General features: G+C 33.7%; 1 protein-coding gene across 2 annotated transcripts in view; it reads left to right on the top strand.

The window, feature by feature from the left end:
• PDHX (pyruvate dehydrogenase complex component X) overlaps positions 1-15,129 on the top strand; it is a 79,575-nt gene that overhangs the window by 27,752 nt on the left and 36,694 nt on the right. For both annotated transcript variants that reach the window (XM_032283589.1, XM_032283588.1), the window contains exons 3-5: positions 6,371-6,471; positions 12,663-12,862; positions 14,976-15,074. In XM_032283589.1, the coding sequence (XP_032139480.1) occupies positions 6,371-6,471; positions 12,663-12,862; positions 14,976-15,074 (400 nt within the window). The remainder of the gene's footprint in view (positions 1-6,370; positions 6,472-12,662; positions 12,863-14,975; positions 15,075-15,129) is intronic.

The following is a 15,129-nucleotide window of genomic DNA, read 5'->3' as shown; positions in this document are numbered from 1 at the left end:
AATCCAGCTTTAGAACACATTTCTGTCACCCCAACAAAGATCCTGCTGCCTGATTGCAGTCATTTGTTTCTCCCATCTCTAGCCCTAGACAATCTGGATCTGTTTTCTGCCTCTAAAGGTTTGCCTTTTGTCTACATTTCATATAAATAGAATCATGTAATATTTGGTCTTTTGTGACTAGATTTTTTCAGATTTAGCATGATTAAGGTTTATCCGTATTGTAGCATTTACTAGCTGTTCATTCCTTTTATTACGGAATTATATGTCATCATTATGCCTTTTTACATTTATTGCTAAATATTTGTATTAGAATTTTAAAATTAGTGAATGGAATTATAGATAATAGTTTTATTTAGTAGAAGTTTCTGTGGTGATGGAAATGTTCTGCATTAAACTATCGAATACAGTAGCTACTAGACGTAATGCAAGAGGCCAGAGGGATGTGTGGCCGGTTGACCTTGTCTGACAGGCCCCTTCTCAAACTACTACTACTCATCCCTTCAGCTGGTAGGGCAGGACCTCAACTGGCCTAGCAACCAGGTTGCCTCGCTTTTTGGGCCATGCAAATATTATCTTGTGTGTGTGTGAAGTGAAAAGGGACGACAAACACTGACTAGGGGTCCCTCCTATGTTCCCATTCTGCTGTAGGTACTGATTGGATGGGATTGGTGTTGCCTGTTTGTTGTACTTTTCCTCAGTCAGATTAGGAACTTTTGAAGCAGGTCTGTCTTATTTTATTACTATTTTTCCACGGTGTCACACACACTGTCATTCACATGAGGCAGCTAGTAAATATTTGTGGAGTAAACAGTTGAATTATTTTTGTCTCTGATTATTGTTGTCATTGTGGTTCAACGTAGCACTAAGAAGAGGAATTTTTCTTTAATGTTCATGTTGATCTGATAACTTGGTCTTACAGATAAAAACTAACTCTCTTCCACTACTACCGCCATGCATACCTTTTACATAAAGACTTTTATTCTTAATTTTTGGCAAACCAAAATTATTTTATGAAAGCCTCAGGACTTAATTCCATTAATGAAATAAACATCACCATTAACTGTATTTGACCAAGGCTATACTTAGTATCTAGAATTTAAAAAGAGAAAGGGAAGCTTCTGTATACTTCAGTCCTCAGCTCTGGCAGTTGCCCATCGGACAAAGGAACAGGACGATGATGCTGGTGTCGGTGCTGTGGAGCGGCCCCTGGGCGGGCCTCTGCCCCTCCTGGGCCTGCACTCTTGCTCCAGACCTGCTCCATTTCCACCACTGACATGGACCACAAGAAGATGGTGCAGGAACACCCCAGGGCTGCCATATCTTTCTTCAGTCAGCTATGCACCTGACAGCTGAGAAGCCATCTGTCACCTCACGCTGTCCAGGAGCCCCTATCCTAGCAGCTCAGCCTTTTCCACTCTTCTCCACTTTAAACTCTTTGTAGACAGAACCTTCTCTTTTTGTTGTTTTCATAGCCAGTGCTTAGTACAATGCCTTATACGTTAATGTTTGTTGAATGATCTGGTAGAAATGACAGAATGTGGAATAAATGTGTCTTGATTGTGGTAGAAATGACAGAATATGGAATAAATGTGTCTTCATTCTAAATGGTTGTATAGCTAACATTTTATTTTTACCTGGAGATGTTGTAAAGTGTTACCTAAAGATGTATGTGAAGTGTTAACACTTCCAGCCCATGACTTTAAAAATATATGTGTCTATACATTTAAAATTTTCCTGAGAGTCAGAGAGATTAGGTAACTTGGTCGAGATCACTATTGTCAGAGCTTGGAATCAAACTCATGTCTGAATTAGGAGAGGTTAGTTGTAACTACTCTGCCAAGGAGTCTAAGTTATAGCAGTAAATTTTTTATCACTGCTGAAATCAGTAGATTTGGAATATTCATGGCTTATTATTTGGTCTCAGAGTTTTCTTTTGGCATTTACATGATGTTTGATTATTGAAAAACGAAACTTTGTTTCCTTGATTAATTGAGGGTAATCGTCCATATGTAGTATTGCTATGTTTTTAAAACTTTCCTATGGTTTATTGGTAAAGTTCACTCAATAGATAGATTTTTCTGTATTTCTTTCCCCTGCCTCCCTCTGTTTTGTCCTCTTCTTTTTTTCTCTCTCTCCTCCTGCTTTTCTCCTCTCCCCTCTCCCTTGTCATTCTCATATATCTAACATGTATATCTGTGTTATGTGAATAGATATAGGTATAGTTTTTTTTTTTAAGGCCATCTGTTTAAGTATTAGAAGCATGCTACAAATCAAATGTTAGAACCTAAAGAAATGTAAAGTACGGCTTGATGTATATCTCATGAAGAAATAAGGATTTGTGAAATTATTATTTTTTTTTTTCTAAAGCATTTTAATCTAAAATTCATTGTGTATGGTGCACTGGCCTGAAGCCTGAGGAATGGGGATGGGAATATAAAACACTTAAGTGTCCTGTCCCTATTGTGAAGAAGCTCATAGTTTAGTAAATAGAGAGGTAATTAGCAGTAATGTAATATTTTAGATGCAATTTGTGATTTTTAAATTAATTGGACCTATAGGAATCTGGAATATGAACAAAATTATGTAGGTCGTCACTCAGAGAAACTTATATGGCTGAAGTCAAATCTATAGTTCTTAAAATGTGGTTGGAATTTGAATACTGATGAACACAGATGATATAGCATCATTTTAATTTGTCTATGGCTAGAATCTATTTTCTAGATATCTAAAAGGTATTTAATTGCTGGGTTGACTAGTTTTATAGTTTCTCCCATGATTATAGCAGAAACCTATGAGGTTATGGTTTTTTTCCTTTTGAAATACAATCTCTTAACCACTAAAACATCTGCCATTTAACGAAGTATGTAAGATTATATAATCTGACACTATAGCTTTCTCTATGACATACAAAGGTCATTTTTGGTTCCTTCCTGCATATCTTACCATCTTAACCTCTCCTCACTTCTCTCCTGTACTGTTTGCCAGTTCCTCTGAAGTTTCCTGTTCTCTCTGCCTCCAGGGCTATAAGTATATCACCATCTACGTGGATCACTGGCCATTTACAGATTGTCTCCTCCTAACCTCTTCAGGCTCAGATTAGGTGGTTATTTTATTCTCAGAAGCCTTTTCTCACCTTCCAAAAACTGAATTAGATGCCCCTCCTGAACATTCCCAAAGCATCCTGACTTCACCTTATCCTGCTGTATTTTCCAGTTTACTTGTCACTGGGTACTAAGCAAACTTCTTGAGGTCAGGAATCTTAAATCTTTGTTGTTATTGCTGTCCATTGCTGTATCCTCAGTGCCCCAATATATTTTTAATAAATATTTGTTGACTAGGGACATCTCTTTGGGGTTAGACAAGGGACCTTTTAGGTGGTAAATAAATATCTAACATAAATTTTTAAAAAATATAGCATATATTAGTGTCTCTGAATTATTTTCCCTGAAGATATAACTATCAATTTGAACATCATGGTACACAATGAAATACTTTCTATACTGTGAACGTTCAGAGCATATTTGTTAATTTAGTGTTTTAGATTTTCTTTCATATTCTTTTATGATGCTTCCCTGTTAATATTGCTATTCTAGCTATTTTTGGTGTGTGAAGAGGTGTATTTATATGTTACATCTTTTTTATCCCCTTATTTTTTATTCTGTTTTTATGTTAGGGCTATCTCTTGCAAGCTACATTTACCTAGATTTTATTTTTGCATCCATTTTGATAATCTCCACTTTTAAAGGGTGATTTTAATCCATTTATTGTGATTACTGATGCATGTGGACTTATTTATACCCTTTTTTGTATATTTCTGTTTTTATTCTCTGCTTTTTTCTTTCCATGTGCCTGCCTTCAGTTAATCACCTTATTTTCTACTTTTCCTTTGCTTTTATTTTTTACTGTAGATTATATATATTTTTAATTTTAAATTAAATTTTACCAATAAAGCTTAATGTTATTCAGTAGTTTCCTCCTATTACAGGCATTGTAGGTTTTGCCACACTTTTAAAAGTAATGTGGTAAAAATAAAATTACCATGTTTACCTTTGCACCAACTGAATATGTCAAAGTTATTAGCATGCTTTACCGTCTAAACATTTCCTTTACTATCTTGTTATTTTTTAGAGTTTGAGTTTTATACTTTTTAACCCCTCAAACATTACTCTAAAAATAATTAGTAGTTAACATTTTAGTAATTTTCACAATAACTTGTTTCTCGTATTCCATGGGTTCCATCTGCATCCGCTTTTCTTCTTAATGAACTGCATCTTGTAAGAGCTTTTTAGAGAGATCTTTAATAGGTGGTAAAATTTCTTAGCTTTATGTATCTAAAGAATACTTCTCTTTCATTCTCAAATGATGGTTTGGCAGCATGTAAAATTTTAGACAGGTATTTATCCTCAGCTTTTTGAAGATACTACTTTGTTTTCTGACCTTTATTGCAGCTGCTGAGAAGTGTGTTCTCAGTCTGTCATTCCATTGAGGTAGTCTGTTTTTCTCCCCTTTGATAGCTTTTAAAAAGACTATGTTTTTATCATTGGTAGTATGCTGTTTCTTTACATTGTATCTAACATGGACTCATGTTTATATAGTCTAATACTGTTTTCTCTGTTTAATTTTTTTATCACAGTATAACTTGCATAAACTTGAGGCTCAATTAAATTTTATATACATGTATACCCACATTCCCACCACCTAGATCAAGATTTACGACATTCTTAGCAAGTTGTACAGATCCTGTATGCCTCCTGCTAGTCAGTACACCTATCCTAAACTCATTCAGAACTCTTTCATAATGAGGATATACATCTCCAGTTTTGGGAAATTCTCAGCCACTATTTCTTCATGTATTGCTTTCCACCAGTGCCTCCAGCATCTCCCCTCAGAACTCCATTAGCAAACATTGCAGCCTCAGTCTTTGTCACTTAACTGCTCTTTTCTGTTTATTTTTTTTTTAATGTTTGTATCTTTTTGTCCGCCTGTGTGAAATTCTGGTTTATTCTTTAGTGCTACCTTTCAATTTACTAATTCATACTTTCACTATTCCTTGTCTAGAATATATTCTTTTGTTTCTTTTTATTTTAATTACTTCATTTTTCATTTTTAAGATTACTTATTAGTTTTTTTCTTTCTACCTTATACTATTTTTTTTAAATTTCTTGTTCTTGTGATGAATCTTTTACTTTCATGTATGTTTTTGGACATCCTCAAGATACTTTACAATCTTTGATGGATTGCACAGAATAAATTGCTTCTGAAATGAATTTTTGTTACAATTATTGATTTTGTGGCTTGCTTTCTTAGCATTTGATTTCTTCGTGTGTTTTAGAACTTTGTTTTGCAATTTACTTTTAAGTGGAAAGTTTATGTTTTAATGTCTTCCCTCCTACACAGTCCTCCCTTGCTCCCCTCTGCCACGCAAGGAATTTTGCAATTGGTATTGGGGATATTGGCAGATAAAGTTCTGGAGCCAGAGGGTGGCTTGGCTTTGTTCCTGGTATTGAGGCAGTATTCTGGTCCCTACCTTCCTAGACCCATGGTTTCTGATTAAAATCATATTCTCAGTCACTAGGTTTTGATTGTGCATTTTATCAGCCTCATATTATGAGTAGAAGAACCCTGATTTAGTAGCTTCAAGTAGTGAATCTGATTTGTGTCCTCTGTACCCAACAGGCTACTTTTAGTTCCCTTTAATCCCCAAAGGAAACTGTTGTACCTCTTTCTCCCTCTTTATTCCAAATCTGCCCCTAGATCCAGAAGCTGGTAAGTCTGTTAACTTCAGGTCTTCCTCAATATTTTTGAGTTTCCAGATATGTTCTGTTGCATAGAAGTGGTCCGTATTTGACTTCAGTTGTGTCTTTGATTTTCTCTTTTTATGCTTTGTTCATTCAAACTGTATGCTGCCAACAGGTTTGTTTTTTTTTTTTTTAACTTGGCCTAAGATGTGAACCCAGAAGTACTGTTAATTGTAAAACTTTTCTTCAGGGAATAATAGTCAAAATGTTTGAAAAAGTCAGGGGGATATGGAGTCTGGAATTGATTTGTTCAGAGGTGAATATCCATTTTTTACTATTGTCTCTAAAGTTAATTTTATTTTTGAGACATGCTCAATAATCTTTGTAATAGCTTTTTTATTATCACAAATATAATTTATGTTCATTATAGAGCTTTTGGAAACTACAGCAAAGCGCGCACACACACACACACACACACACACACACACACACACACAGAATTATTATATTTCTACAGCCCAGAAGTAGCTATGGAATATTTTGGTATTTATTTATGTTTTATTTGTATATACATATATACATAGTAGTATTTATATTTTAAAAAACAAAACAAACCCAGTCTTGTTTTGTAGGTGAAGCAGTGAATGCTGGAGATGCATTATGTGAAATTGAGACTGACAAAGCTGTGGTTACCTTAGATGCAAGTGATGATGGAATCTTGGCCAAAATTGTGGTAAGTTTTTATTTTAGTTCTCTTCAACAGGATGAAAATTTCTTGAGTGTAAAGTTCCTTATAGTAAACTTACCTTTTGTTTTTGCCTCTTTATTTTTAATGTGTATTGTCTACTACATAATACATTTTTAATTCAAGTGTTTAAAATGTTTTAGAGTTAAGGTCTAATAGACTATTTTTCTGTATTTTCTAAATCTTCTGTTATGTGTATTATTTTTATAATGGACTATTAGAGCTTATGTGAAAAGTAAGTGAAATAGAATGCTTAGAGCTACATATGGTAAAAACATGACTATTTAGCATTATATGGCATATTCCCTGATTGAGCCAACCAGCATGTTTGTTTCTTAACTTCCAGAACATTTACTAGATAGTATGGTGGAGCAGCTGAGACTGAGACTGTAGATTCTGGAATCACCCCGCTGACTGATTCATATTATAGCCAAAAAGTTCTGCCAGTTATTAGTTATATAATGATTAGCAAATTCTTCAACCCCTGTGCCCTTTTTCTTTATATTAAAGTAGAGATGATAATGATACCTGCCTCATGGAACAGTAGGGAAGATTGAGAGAATACATACACGCTCTTCTCAAAACCTGTTATCTCATCTCAAAAACTTACCCAGTTGTTACCCAATTGCTCAATAAATGTTGCTCTTCCCATTATTACAATTGTTTCCTTAGCTTTTGGTGACCATTAGCCCCCAAGTCAGTCTGTATGTTTGCCTAATAATTTGTATTGGTTGGTTGCAACTGGATAATAAGTATCCATTTGTGCCTCTCTAGTTTGATTTGTACAGATGAGCTGCCTATCGCTTAGCATTCCCTTGTGGATGTGCTTTTAGTCCTGAGGCGTCAACTTACCTCTGCTTTGAGCATAGATATAATGCCTTCCTTTGTATATTCTATTCAAAGACTATACTTCAGAATGCTGTGCTCTAATTAGGTGCAAATATAAAGACAGTTTGTTGTTTTTCTTATAGAAAATCCTCTTTTCCTTTTTTTTCTAGCCACTTATGGTGTGTTTTTAACTTCTGATATGTCAAACTTCCTTCACTTGTCGTCTCTAATATTAGATACTAGATATAAGATTCCAGGTTGAAACATATTGATAATATAGTTAACTTTCTTGTAGGAAATACAAATCAAAGGCTAAAATTTCTATGCATTTGTAATTGGGAAATAAAAATATTCATACCAAAAATAATTTCTTGACTAATTTATGCAGCATGTTGAAAAAGATTGCTTGAATTACCGTGTAATAATCCCAGCTACATTTTATTATGTTGCTTTTGGCAAGCTTTTTTGTTGGCCCCAATTCTGGATTGTTTGGCTGTGGAAATCTTCCAGAATTGATAGCATTTTCCATTTAGCTGCTAAGCAATGCATTTCAAATTGCTAACCATGTCAGTGGGTAAGCAGTGCCAATTCATCTGCCCCTTAAGCGCTGAAAAAGGTTGGGAGTGGGTTTGGATATGGTTGATAGCAGCTTTAGTGCCAAAGAAAAGATTGTACATATATTTTAGGCCTTTGTGGCTTTATAATTATTCCGCTTTTTGGATAATATTTGAGAGTCTGTTCACAACACGTTGTTGCAGTTTTATGGGGGAAAACTAGTAAATTGTTATACAAAAAAAAAAACCTTCAATCATTATACACTTAAAGATCAGTTCATCAGTTTATTCTTAAAGTTAGTATTTAGCAAACCGGACAGCAACTGTTTTAATGATAATAAAGTAGAATCTTAGGATGACATATTTGGAGGGTTTGTTAGAGGTTCTCTGATTTGACTTCCAGTATATTTGGGGTTGCTATATAATTTGGCATACCAACTAGCATATTTGTGAGGGTGAAAAGGGTATAAAGATGTTAAAATTATTTATACTTATGTAATTTTTGAAATATAATTATTGACTGGCAATATGTTTATTGATAGATTTTTTTGATAGACTGTTATCCAAAACAATTTTCAAAAATAAAATTTTTTCTAAAAACTAATATCCATGGGTGTTAAAGCAAATTTTTTTGAAAAAACTTTTTTTAATTGATCATCTGGAGATTAAAAACAGCAGAATAATGATTCTTGTTACTGTTCACATTATTCAATTGGTTTCTTTACTGTATCTTACTCAAATACTGTGTCACTGGTATTTTTCTAAATAATATATTTTTAAATATTGTATTTGTTAGATTCCCCTTCCCCACCCTTATTTTTTCATTAAGTTGCCCACAGTCCCATTCAAAGTTGCATTTTAATGATTTGAAAGTTTATGTTTGAAATTTGAAGTTGTGGAGCCTTCAATTGATTCTTCTCTTTAAACCATGATATTTTTAATTGAGAAAATACCCTCTCGAAGCTCAGAACAGATTCTGTTAAATGGAAGATATTCTTAACTCTGATTTTTTCATATTGGAATAGTTATGACACATTGTGAGGAAAGATAGTTTATGTTCCCCATGAATCAAAAGCTAAATTAGTATATCCACTTTATATCTTTTTAACTTGTTTTTAAAAAATACTAGCACCATCTTGAGGAGCTGCATGATAATTTTGATCTGTTGGATATAATTTACAGATTTGGTAAATTACTGATTTGGTAGCGATTATATTGTTACATTAAATACCATCTCTGATGTCAGATTACATTTAAATCCTCCCTCTGCTACATGTTAGTCTTGTGATCTTGAGCAAATTATAGAACCTCTTCGTGCCTCAATTTTCTCATCTATAAATTGGGATAAAATAGTATTTCCCTTAGAAGGTTGTTAGGATTAAATGAGTTAACGCTGTGCAGAACAGTGCCTGGCACTTGAAAGCCAGGCAGCTGTTATTCAAGGACTTAATGAATGTTTCTTCTTCCCCTCTGCATTTTAGCTTATCATTAGTTTTCATTTTCAGTATTTCTTATATATTTCCTTATAAACCAAAGTTCATTGTGCATATAAGTTAAGCAGTATACATTGAAGAATAAAAACAGTTCAAAACTGTATAATGGTTCAAACCATGATGGAAAATCGTAGTGTTGAACCAGGTCAGTCAGTCATGTGACACAGGTCATCTCCACTACCTGCTGCACATGCTCTGTCAGTAGTCACTTGGTAGCTTTCAAACAGCTCTATTTTAAAGAATAAAAATTCTTAAATAATTACTTAATGTACGGATTTTAAAATATCAGAATTAAAACAGACAATATTTTCTTGTACCTTTAATGGTGTGAACCCCCTTAATTTCTCTATTTGACATACTGCTGAAAATGTTTTGCATCTCATATTCTTGTGTACATGGATGAGCTTAGGTGAGTTGTTTGTAGCATATTTGCAGGTGATTCATTGGATAAACTGTGAGAATGTCTCTAGTACAGAGGCCTCACACTAGTGACCTGGGCTTGAGGGATGGAATTCAGTCTCTGTATGAGTATTATGAAGAAATAGTTTGACACAGACCCTAGTACCCATTATCATATATGTTGATGTTTGCCTTTTAGTGCTGCCAGCCACCTGCTGGGCCTTTAGGCATGAATTTCTAACCCATACCAAGGGGACAGTCCCCTGTGGTTTAGTCTTCATCCTTGTTGAATGTATTGTTTTAAAAAATCTATAATTTGAAGGAAAACACCACCACAGCAATAACAACAACAGTAATAATACCTTTAACAATGAAATTGAAAATGAAAAAAAGTTGCTAGCTACCAGACACTATTCTTCGGGTCTTACATGTAACTCATTTATTCCTCATAACATCAGCATAAAATAGCTACTATTATTATTTGCATCTTACAGCTCGGAAAACAGGCATGGTGAGATAAAGATAACTTTACTAATGTCACATAACTAGTAAGTGGTGGAGCCAGCGCTGAAACTCAGGAAGTCTGTACACAACTGGGAGGGAAGGCTAATATTTGAAATGATGAACTCAACATTCAATATTTCAGCATTGATGAGCTCTAAGTTAATAGAGCTGCGTGTAAAAACCCTAAATTTAATATTAAGAAATCATTGGCACAAGAGTAAGAGAGAGGGCTTTGATCAAGCAAGCCGAGTGCATAGGATAACTCTGGCTTTGAGGTGTCCTTAGCTCCAGATGCTTTGGTAGATCAGAGTGTATCCATGGTGCTAACTCAGAGAGGGAGGGAACAGTAACAGAGGTCTGCTTGGTTTCTAAACACAGTTTTGCAAAGAGTATTATTTACCCTTCTGGTACTAAGTCTAAAAGACCTCTGTTTGCACTAAGGGAATAGAAAAAGTTGAAGCAATTATCTTAAATTCATATAGAGATTTTAATGACTTTAAATGGAATTATAATCAGCCCTATTTTGTCTTTTGTTATATATTCAAGTTGTATGGGTAGTATGTGTCATTGTCCATTGTATTTTGGTTTCATGCTTCATGGTGTCACTCTTTTAAATAAAAAAAAATGTGAATAGTTAAAAATAGATTTTATTTGATATTTAGATACTGGTAAAAATTGAAATGGTAAATGCTGTTTATTGCCTACTTGTGAAGGTCTCAATGTTATGTTGGTAGAGTACATATGGAATCATTTATATGGTTTATAGCAAATGAAACAGAAGGTGCGGTATCAGTTTCAGATTTAGTACAGTTGTCTGACTCAGATTTTAGAAATCTATTTTTAAAATAAAACTTTTTTTAATGCTTTAAGTTTGAAGGATGTTCTTTGGATATCGATCCTCTTTCTGATTCAATTTTGAAGGAATTAACATCAAGTGGACTTTGTGTCACTTAATGCTTTCTAGATAAATTTTTAAAGAAAGTTTGTCAGTTTACTTTGATTTTTGAGTTAGCAATTCATAAGCAGGTAATTAAACACTTTTAGATGAAAAATGTTTGTCTAATTATAATCTGAACTCATTTTTTTCACAGTAAAAAAATGAACTTTGCAGAAATTTTTTTTTAGTATGTGGCAAACAACTAAGCAACTAAATTTTTCTTGGATTGCTTAATATTTTTCCATAGCTTGTAATTCATTAAACATGTCTATTCAGTTTTCTATACTAATTTCTTAAATATATATTTTGCTTCATCAAAGCATTGCCACTTTTATTCCTCATTAGTAATTAGTAAACTTAGCTTCCTAAACCCCTTAGAACTTATGCCTTATTAACGATAGTGAACATACCAGTGAGCATTGAAATTAATGTTACTCTGAAATGTCAAACTTATTCTAGAAGTTATGCTTTTCCTTATAATTACTATATTAGTGAACATCCTGCAGCCTATCATTTTATTGTTCATTAAATATATCTAATGAACCTTTTTTGGAGGAATTGAAAGGGAATAATAGAAAATTTGAAGAGAATGACATTTTTTTCAGTAGTATACTTATAAAATATTGTTATCCAAAGTTTTCTAGGGACTTCTTTTTAATAAGTAAATTAGAATCATCCTCCTTTTTTGTATATATAAATTAATGGTGCCAAAATGCTTAAAATATACTTACCTTTACTTTTAAAAACATTATCTTTGATCTTATTTAAGTGTTTAATTGGCATTATCTGTGCAAAAAAAAGATTTTGTTAACAGACACCACTGTGTTTCTGATATACTTACAAAAATCTCATGAGGTTTTATTTTATTTTTCAGGTTTTGTAAATAGATATACAGGGAAGTAATTAAATGTACAGAAGTAAACTAAACGTTAACTGGAATAAACAGTTCCATCTATACGTTGGAATGTTTATTTTTTCAGACTAAGTTTACGGAAAATATTTTTGCTTTAAGTAAATTTTAGTAGATTGGACTAAGTTGAAGGACTTAATCCCTTCTGAGCGTTTGGAACTCTGAAGCCATTGCATAGAAACTATCTGGGAAAGACAAATGGTTAAGATATGTAGCCACAGTCTTCTGTTTTGGATTTGTATTGACTTTAGAAAGGAAGATGATAATGATGGATCTTATATGTTTGAAGGCTGTCAGAAAGAGGATACTTGCTAGATTTATCCTTTATTTCAGAAGGTAGCATTAGTAACTGGGAAGAGGAGAATGGTGATGGAAGGTATAAGTGGGAGAAAGGGGAGAGGGTGACAGGTGGAAGTCAGAGGCAAATGGTCTTGGAAGCAGCTTTTAGCTCATATTAAGATGTCTTAAGGGCAGAATGACCCAACAAAGGAATAAACTACTTATTGCAGTCATGGGGCTTTCCTTCTCTACAGTTATTTCTTTTTTAAATATAGGTTGAAGAAGGAACAAAAAATATACGGCTAGGTTCACTAATTGGTTTGATAGTAGAAGAAGGAGAAGATTGGAAACACGTTGAAATTCCCAAAGATGTAGGTCCTCCACCACCAGCTTCAAAACCTTCAGAGCCTCACCCCTCACCAGAACCACAGATTGCCGTCCCTGTCAAGAAGGAACACACAGCTGGGACACTACAGTGAGTGTATTTATTCGAAGGCTGATGTAAAAAAAAAAAAATGGTTGTGGCAGTTCTTACGGGATTTTAATCATTATCGTATTCACACATCTTTGTACATGACATAGGAAGTTGCTGTTTCAGCACACTCAGACCTTAGAGTGTTTTTTTTTTTTTTTTTTTACTTTCATTGTTCATTTAGTAAGTAAATAGTTATTGAATATCTCCTATGTTCCAGGTACTCCGAAAGCCCTGCTTGCACAATAGAAAACCAAACCATGTGTGCAGGGTGTGTCCATGTTGAGCTTGAATTAGGTTTTAAAACTCTAGAATGGAATTCAGTATCCCAAACTTCATATTCTATTCCCATTTATGGAATTCTGACTACTGTTACAGTAATTCCAAGCTCAAATGTCTATCTGATATAAAATAGAATTTGTGTTTTAGCATGCATTCGTTTTCAAACTAGTCTACATTATGAGTTTCTGGCACAGACTAGAGCTCTGTTTTGTCTGATTGTTTTGTAACAAAACAGATACTTAATACATATCATTTCACTTTAGTTTTATATTACTTTAATAGATGAACTCTATAAATTCTAACATTTCATTTATTTATTTTGATATTCTATATAATTGTACGTTACTTTATGAGAAAAAGATCTTCATAAAGTAGACCTCTTCATTTTAAAATATTTTTTCTTTTACTTATGATTGTCAGTTCTCGTCAGAAAAGAATCCACAGTGCTATTTGAAATACAGAGTTTTTAAGTTCCCTGTGCAAAGCGTTTCTGACTCTGTTGCCTTGACTCTCCTTCACTATCTCCTCTTTCATTTATCCTAAAAATTGGAAGACAATCTAACTGATGTTTTCTAACTAATGGGGGGGGTATAGAATTCAACCTCAGCAATACAACCCAATTAAAAAACAGGCAAAGGACTTAAATAGCATTTCTCCCAAAAAGATAAATAGATGGCCAACAGGCACATGAAAAAGATGTTCACTGTCACTAACCATTGGCGAAATGAAAATCAAAACCACAATGAGACCCCTCTCCATACTCTTCAGGACGGCTCTTATCAAAACAAACAAACAAAAACCAAACTAGGCCTAGAATGTGACAAGTGTTGGCAAGAATATGGATAAATTGGAACCCTTGTGGTTGCCTAGCAGAAGTGTAAAATGGTGCAGCTACTGTGGAAAATAGTATGACAGTTTCTCAGAAAATTAGAATTACCGTATCATCTAGCGTAAAATGATAGCATGTATATCCACTTTCGGATACATACATAAATATATATATATATATGCAAAATAACTGAAAGCAAATACTGGGAGGAGGTATTTGTACATCTCCGTTCATAGCAACATTATTTGCAGTAGTAAAATAGTGGGAACAACTCATAAGTCCACAATGCTATGAAATTGTGATTCAGCTTTAAAAAGCTGAAGGAAATCCTGATAAATGCTGCATAGATGAACCTTGAGAATATTATGCTGAGTAAAATAAGCCAGTCACAAAAAGACAAATACTGTATGATTCTACTTATTTGAGGTACCTAGAGTAGTCAAATTGATAGAGACAGAATGGTTACCAAGGGTTGGGAGGAGGGAGGAATAGAGAGTTACTGTTTAATAGATACAGAGCTTCAATCTGGGAGGATGAAAAGTTCTGGAGATAGATGGTGGTGATGGCTGCACAATGGTGTGATCATACTAAATGCCACTCAGTGATATACCTAAAAATGCTTAAAATGGTACATTTTATGTATCATTTGCCACAATACAAAATATATGAAGAAACAGTAGAACAAAGTATATGAAGAAACAATTGATGTACGTGATGAGGAGCCATGTGAAAGTAATTAGTTGAATTAGAAGCTCTTTCAACTAATGAATATGTATTCTTATTAGAACAATATTTAGAAATAGTAACTAAATTTTTATGAAAATGTTTTAAGAATAAAATAAACCAAATTGGTACAGATGATTTGACTGTGACCATTTGTGGAAGTCATTTTAGGTTTATTATAAGATTTTTTAAAAATTATTTGCAAAACTGTAGACATTTAGATCTATTTGAATCAAGTGGTAGTGTTAATTGGTTCTATTAACCTTCATATTTTTTTCTTAGGTTCCGTTTAAGTCCAGCTGCCCGCAATATTCTGGAAAAACACTCACTGGATGCTAGCCAGGGCACAGCCACTGGTCCTCGGGGGATATTCACTAAAGAGTATGTTTGCTTTTTGTAATAACCAATTCCATTATTTATTATGATCGCGGTTTTT

The sequence above is a fragment of the Sapajus apella genome, unplaced genomic scaffold, assembly GCF_009761245.1.
Source record: "Sapajus apella isolate SASKATOON/1434 unplaced genomic scaffold, GSC_monkey_1.0 scaffold14, whole genome shotgun sequence".
In the NCBI taxonomy this organism is placed as follows: Eukaryota; Metazoa; Chordata; class Mammalia; order Primates; family Cebidae; genus Sapajus; species Sapajus apella.
This window is presented reverse-complemented; position numbering and strand designations above follow the sequence as displayed.